This window comes from Lissotriton vulgaris, chromosome 11 (genome assembly GCF_964263255.1).
Source record: "Lissotriton vulgaris chromosome 11, aLisVul1.2, whole genome shotgun sequence".
NCBI lineage: Eukaryota > Metazoa > Chordata > Amphibia > Caudata > Salamandridae > Lissotriton > Lissotriton vulgaris.
The window spans coordinates 224,613,356-224,620,764 of record NC_141699.1 but is presented as its reverse complement, the minus strand read 5'-3'; the positions used below and the strand labels follow the sequence as shown (position 1 = coordinate 224,620,764).

At 44.5% G+C, this 7,409-nt stretch overlaps 1 protein-coding gene across 1 annotated transcript in view; it reads left to right on the top strand.

Annotated features, from left to right (window-relative positions):
• Positions 1 to 7,409, top strand: part of HPS4 (HPS4 biogenesis of lysosomal organelles complex 3 subunit 2) — a 231,350-nt gene that overhangs the window by 62,926 nt on the left and 161,015 nt on the right. Inside the window, exon 6 of the mRNA XM_086943139.1 lies at positions 3,295 to 3,411. Coding sequence (XP_086799265.1) covers positions 3,295 to 3,411 — 117 coding nt within the window. The remainder of the gene's footprint in view (positions 1 to 3,294; positions 3,412 to 7,409) is intronic.

Below are 7,409 nucleotides of genomic sequence, written 5' to 3'. Positions count from 1 at the left end.
TGGCCTCCGTTTAGGAAGCCAGCCAATGGAGAAGAGAGGTGGGTTCAAGCCCCACTCTGGAAAACATAAGATCTTGCCAGCGAGACTGCGCAAGTTCAGCATACACAGGCCGAGACCTAAAAATGTGCAGTGACCAGTGCAGGAAAAAAGTGAGGTGCTAGGAATATAGTATACAATACAACACCCACAGGTTTTCTTATACAATGGCATTTACTTTGGTACAAATATCCAATTCTGTTATATCATTTGTCAAATAAAAAGGATTGTAGACATTTCAACGTATAAGGCCTGATTTATGATAGGGGTCATCATTAGGATGGATAGAAGTGCTATGTGCGCTCAGCATCATTCTGCAAGATAAACATACATAGTAGCCAAATAGGAACCTATATTTCTTTCAAAGGAAAAACACCCTGTGTGTGTGCATGCCAAATATAAACAATAATGGTGAAATGCTGTGAGAGACTTATAGTGCACACACCTTTTGAAAAAATGTCCAGTAATGAGTAGAACGATTTGGCACGTGCTGTCAATTTATGATCGAGGCAAAGCTAGAAATATTGTATGGTCACAATGCATGTTCCTCGAACTGTATAACACAGGAGCAAACTCAATGCTATTATTGAGAAAAATGACACACCAGAGTAAGATGTGAGGTCATCTGATGAAAGGATTAGTAAAGTGGCAATATAATGCAAGTAACTTGATATTCTCAAAACATGTTACTCATGTTTTAATTCTCTGCTAAGTCTACCAGTGCTATTCACAAAAATATGCGGGTGTAAACATGTTAACATTGAGGTAGCCTGTTTCCAAAAGGTGGAGCTTACTAAAAGGTACTCCATACTGTTTGTAAAGCCTGCAGTGCAATAGATTCTCCAAAAGACATTAAAAATACTTCTATAAAGCTCATTCAGGGAAATGGTGGTACTCGAAATAAGGACCAGCATGATGTATAAGTAAACTTACCATACTTGCAATAGTAAGTATGGTACGTGCACCATGACCTTTACTAGATATGTTATTGCACAGTTAGAGCTGGATTACCTAACAGTTCCTTGTTCCGTTTGTACAGCAGCAAACGTTTGCATCGGTTAGGCTTAAAAAATCAATATAATACTGACAATGTTTTTTTCCACAGTTTGATCCTTTGATGATCATTCTAGTTGGTTTCAATTTTTCACCAATTCCCCCCTTGCATGTTAACCTTTCAGCCATGTTCCCTCATTTACGTTTCCAAATTTAACCTTGATAATGATTTTATTAGCATTAAATGTTGGTTTTCAGGACCTTTTTTCAGTAAATTGTATTTTATCTGAGTTTATGAAAAACTCATGGACTTGAAAGTGAATAAGTAAATTCAAGTTTTTTTACACTTTATTCGGGTCCTAGACCAAGAAACTTTGCTCTAGAGTTGAACAATATTTGGCTATTGAGTACCATTTGTATGACTGCCCACACTCTCCTGTATACGGAGTGGTCCTCAATTAGTATATCTAAATTTAGTTTTGCCAAATTGCATGCAAAACCCATTGAAATATGTTCCTTCGTAGGAAGACTGTCTATCTAGTAGCAATCAAATCAGCTTTGAAGGTCAATTTGCTTCAAGCCCTTTGTCATGATGAAAGACTATGTCTGAAGAACAAAGAAGAAACCAGATTTAATAATTTTAGATCCATGAAATAGTGTCACATTTCACAAACCAGATAGTCACCGTATTCCTAAACTTCACTGTTCTGTGGTGGAAAGATGTGCTTTCTAAAGCCAGTCTTCCAGCAACGGGAGATATTGAGTGTTGGGGCCGTGAGAACAGCTCCGGCCAGAGATAGGATATCAGCTCCTCCTGGTATGCTTACCTCATGGGTACAAAAGTGGCAGGCTGGGCAGCCAGGAACCCTGACACCACCATTGTGGTGCCTCTGAGACGTCACCCGCTTCTCAATGTTCTCCACTGGGTGATATGTAGATATATGGGATTAACAGCCCCCCCGTCCCGCTGTGGCGCATGCAGTTGGCATGTCTCCCAAGGAAGGTGGGGGCCCCTGGTCCGCCTCCTCATTGCCTGAGGATCGCGCCTCTCCAAAAATCAGGGTGTTTCAGTGCCAGCCCGGGCTACCTCATATGGCCTGTTTGTAACAGTGGCATTTCGAGGTGGACAGTCAGGTTACAGACCGACCAGTGTCAAGGCCAAGAACAAGGAAGCTAGTGCTCCCCTGGCCCACCTACCTCCATGAGTTGGAAGAAGGAGGTAGCATGAGGGGGGGTAGCCTCACGTCGCCAGCCTCATCACTGGCCTTTGGGACCCACAGATAGGTCGGGCGGCACCTACCCCACTCATCGCGCCCTAAATAGACTTATTGCTCTGCTCTAGAGGCAGCAATGATGCCGATCCCTTCGGGCCAACTCACCCGCCGAGGAGAATTTGGCTGCACTGCGTTTGGCCCACTTTTCTCTGCCACTGCAGTTGCTGCTCTAGGATGAGTCAACCTGTGTATGCATATGTCTGGCAGAGCTGGTAGAAAAAGCACTGCAGCATTGGGACCACCCAGGCCACTATCTTGTATGGCTCACCAGCGACAGCTTGGACACCCTCAATGATGGTTTGAGCCTGCTTTATAATGCTCCTGGTATCCTGATTTCCTGGCGGGAGTGCAGTAGCATATTTTACAGGGGTATTGGCATAGTGTAGGAGGAATTGGCACAGGATGGTGACAGATAGCGAGGATGGCCAAGAGAGTCCTTAAAACGCGTCCGCCATCTTAGCTTCCTAGCCCCACTTTCCCCCTCATGCCAAGTAGATTAGTTATTACCAGAAGAAGCATTTTGTAGAAGAGACATCAATGTTTCAGAAGATGCCTCATGTGGTTAAAATCATTATAAAGTACACTGATCTGCACCTTCAGAGTACATCAGTAACTACTTTGCCTGCTTTCAGAAAGCGTTATTCATTGATTTTCTCTAAGTGCCCTACCTTTTGGCCTAAGTTTTCTCAGAAACCTGTTTGCCTGAACTTAAATCTCATTCTGGTACTGTTTCCTTTGAATATAGATTTTCCTTTCTTGCCAATGTCTGTAGTTTGTTAATCAACAGTGTGAGGCATGTCATAGCAAAGGTATGAATTTACATTTGTGTTCTCTTCCCAACACCGGTGAAAACAAATCTTTACTAATAATGTGTGTAATCTAATAATTTGTTTTCTTTTATATATTGCTTAATACAATAGTTTTTGCCATTTACACCTGCTTTGAATAGGAGGTTTACTTACTATGGAGATTGACATATTTTTTTTTCCAGGTAAAACCTGTTGATTTCTTCCATGAGGAGTGGAAACTGTACATAGACCATATTCAGAAATATTCTAGTGACTTGCACAAGATATTTAATTCACTTTACACTCTCGATAAATCAAAGGTAAGCAAGAAATGTTTATTATGTTCATTTGGTGTGACCAATGTAGGACAACAGTTGCTGACTTTGACTATTTGGTATTTAGTTCATTTGCAGTTTGTTGGTATTGGTCATTAGTATCTTACCCATTTGCACTGCAAGCATACTTGATGTGTGTGAGTCATGGGGTGAGCTCAATAGTCCTCTTCAAAAGAAAAGAGCATGGTTGTATTTAAAATTTAAATTAGCAAGAAATTGCCCATATGCTGACTTGAGCCCAATTCATAAATTATTTTTGTATATGTACTTGTTTGGGTCTTATGCTTTGAATAACACCATTTTACATATTTCTAACATTTACGTTATCTTAAGAGAGTAAGTTTGAAAATATATCAATAATAGTTTCCCAGGTATGCTGATGTCCCCTATGGGAAACATCCTTTACAACGGAACCGTTACAACGCGGTACCGTTACAGCGCAGGATTTACAACGAAAGTCGTTACAACGACTTTCGCTGGAGGGCGCTCTAGGATAGGGGATAGTTTAATTTACTATCCAACACCTTCCCTACTATCCACGGGGACTGGAGTTGGAACTATTCCCTATCCAGTGCCCTCTAACGCAAGTCGTTGTAAAGACTTGCGTTGTTAAACCTGCGTCGTAAAGGTACGCGTTGTAACTGTACGCGTTGTACCCTCATATATCCGTCCCCTATAAATAGCTCAGTGAAAATGCACATTTGGTGGGCAGTCTGCTCTAGCACTCGTGGCAAAATTGCGCAAATCCCCCCCTCTTTTATGTTATTTTTTATTAATAACGAATAAACACTTAAAATAGCTCAGCAGATATTCCACCACTGAATGTTGGAGTGCCACAGCGCTCAGTCCTGAGTCCAACTTTATTTTTTTTGTATAAAATATTTTATTGAACAAAGCAGAGTAAGTAATCAGTTGGCAGTCATGAAGTACAAAATTGACATAGAAGGCATACATTACAGCGGTGCATTACAAGTGCCAGTTCAGGGAGGACCAATCCTGGTCATCGCCATTTCAGTTGTAGGGGAAGTACAAAGTTCGCCTCTATATACATTCCAATGACCCCATTTCTTATCCCAAGTTCCAGGACACCTCCTGACCTTATATACAGTTTTTTCAGACAACATACATGTATCCATTGCAGCGACCCATCCCATCTGATCAAGAGCGGTTTATTAGGCGAGCCCCATTGCATTGCTATTTCATGTTTTAATAGGAGAAAGCCCAGGGCCGCCCATTGTCGTTCCAGCGCAGTGAGATCTGTGGGGTCCCACACATTAAGGAGTCCGCCTTTGGGAGACAGAGGGACAGGTTTTCCAAGTGCATCAGACATCTTACGGGTCGCCCGCTCCCACAGGTCTTGAATTATCGGGCAGTCCCAGATAGTGTGGTAGAAAGTGCCAAACCGCCCACAGTTACCTAGACAGAGATCGGTTCCGCGTCTACCAATTTTGGCTAGGAGGGGTGCAGACATGTAGGTTCTGTGTAATATCTTTAATTGTATAAGGCTGAATCTGTGATTGATAGCTGACTCGCGCGGGGACATCAGTGCCGCCTGCCATTCAGCATCCTCCATGTCCCCAATGTCGCCCTGCCATTTGTTTCTTAGAAGTTGGAAGGTGTTAGGCATGTTATTGCATAGCTTGCGGTAGGTAAAGGATATCACCTTGGCCTGAAGGGGTTCAGATAATAGTCTATCCTCGAGAGGCGAGGATTGTGGAAGAGAAGAGAGATCAGGGACATTGGTGAGTATGGCATGCTTGAGTTGGAGGTAGCGGAAGGCCTCAGATTGGGCTAAGTCATATTTCTACTGGAGCTCAACGAATGTCAGCAGCTTGCCCTTATGAACCATATCCCCCGGGGTAGAGATGCCGATCATGTCCCATTTGTCAAAACCCTGATAATGGCAGAGGGAGCCTAGCGTATGTGAGGACCAGAGCGGGGTGGATAACATGAGTGTCAGACCAGCCGAGGCGCTTATTCGCTCAGTGCCAGATTGCTAGCGTTTGAGACATCGGGCCTATATAGCGAGTGCGGGAAGGCTTGCCATATAAGGCCCCGAGGTAACCCTCATGGCCCGTCTAATAGCGTTCCAGGTGGAAAGCAGGGTTTTTTGGTGGATCATATAACCAAGAGTTGGTGGCAGTCAATTGAGACGCCCAATAATAAAGTTGAATATTTGTCAAGGCAATACCACCATCATACCATCCCTGCGTAAGCGAAAGGAGAGCAATGCAGGGAGAGCCGCCGTCCCATAGGAGGAGGCGGAGGTCTCCCTCCAGTGTGTTAAAATAGGAGTTGGCAATGGGAAATGGGCAATTCTGTAAGGCATACAAAAAGCGAGGGAGTGCAAGCATTTTAAAAAGGGCTGCCCTGCCCGGAAGAGACAGAGGCAGCGATCTCCAATGTGATATGTCTGTATGGAGTCTTTGAAGCGGGCCCTTTAGGTTACGGTCATAGAAGATTTTGAGGTCCGGGGTGACAAAGATGCCGAGGTATTTGAATCTATCCTGGGCCACATCAATCGAAAATCCCCACGGGGGAGGAGGAAGTGGGCCTCGTAGGCCGTATAGCACTGATTTGGACCAATTGATGGAGAAGCCCGAGTATTTGCCAAAATTAGTGATGACGTGCAGTAGACTATTAATAGAGGATTTGGGGGAAGAGATGTAGTCGAGAATGTCGTCTGCATATAGTGAGATCTTGCCAACTGTATCGTCATTCCACCGGAGGCCTGGGATAGAGTTATCCGTTCTAACCCAATGGGCCAAAGACTCTAGGGTAAACGCGAATAATAGTGGGGATGGAGGACAACCCTGCCTAGTTCCGCTGTGTAGAGGAAATAGTCTGGATGTGTGACCATTGACATACACTTGCCCTCAGAGGTCAGTATAGAGCAATCGGACCCATTGAATAAATTTGGGACCGAAGCCATAACGGAGTAAGACCTCAAAGAGGTACGACTATTCTATGGAGTCGAAAGCGAGTGTACCGTCGAGGGAGAGGATAGATGCATCTTCTTGGAGATATGGTATTCTACTCATAATGTTGTGGACCCTGCGGAGATTAAGTGCCGTGTTACGGCCAGGAAGGAATCGCGACTGATCCTCGTGGATTAAAGAGGGGATGACTGTCATGAGTCTGGTAGCGAGGAGTTTCGCCAGATTTTTCACCTCGGAATTAATAAGGGAAATCGGCCTATAAGAGCCGCAATCAGTAGCCGGTTATTAGGTTTGTGGATAACCACTATTGATGCCAATCGTTGATCTAGCGGCAGGCATCCGGCATCGCGGCTCTTCGAACATTGCCCTCAGGTGTGGGAGAATCTCACCCGCCATGCCCTTAAAAAATTCAATAGGGACTCCGTTGGGGCCCATAGCTTTACCCGATTGTATGGCGAACCTCTGTTGTGAGGTCTGCCTCTAATTCCTGTGCGTCAGTCTCAGAAAGGGTGGGTAAGCGCATTTCATTTAACAGTAGTCTAGACTCCTCGGCACTATAGTGTGCCCTGGCTGTGTATACTCCCTCCAAATGGCCAGCAAAGACCTCCGCTATTTCCCCGGGGTCTGTGATAGGAGAATTGCCTGGTCCGGTCAATTCCGGGATCCATCTGGAGCCTTGCTCGCGTTTTTCGAGCCATGCCAGCATTTTACCTGCTCTGTCCCCTAGTTCATACACTCGGTGGCGAGTCTTTAAAAGTTTGGCCTGTGCTTTCTCCAAGGCTAGTGCTTTATATTCTAGTTGTTTCGTTCGGAGACGAGCAGCCGTTTCCACTGAGGGGTTCGCGTTGTGGGTCGATTCCAGGTGGACTAGGTCAACCTCAGCCTGAATTAGGTGTTCATTTTGTTTGTGTTTATAGCCAGTTTTGAGAGCTAACGCCTTCCCTTTGAGTACAGCCTTATAGGATTCCCAAATAGTTATAGCCGACTTCACTGATCCGACATTTTCTGTGAAGTAATATTCCGTGTGTTCTAGCAGGCAGTCTT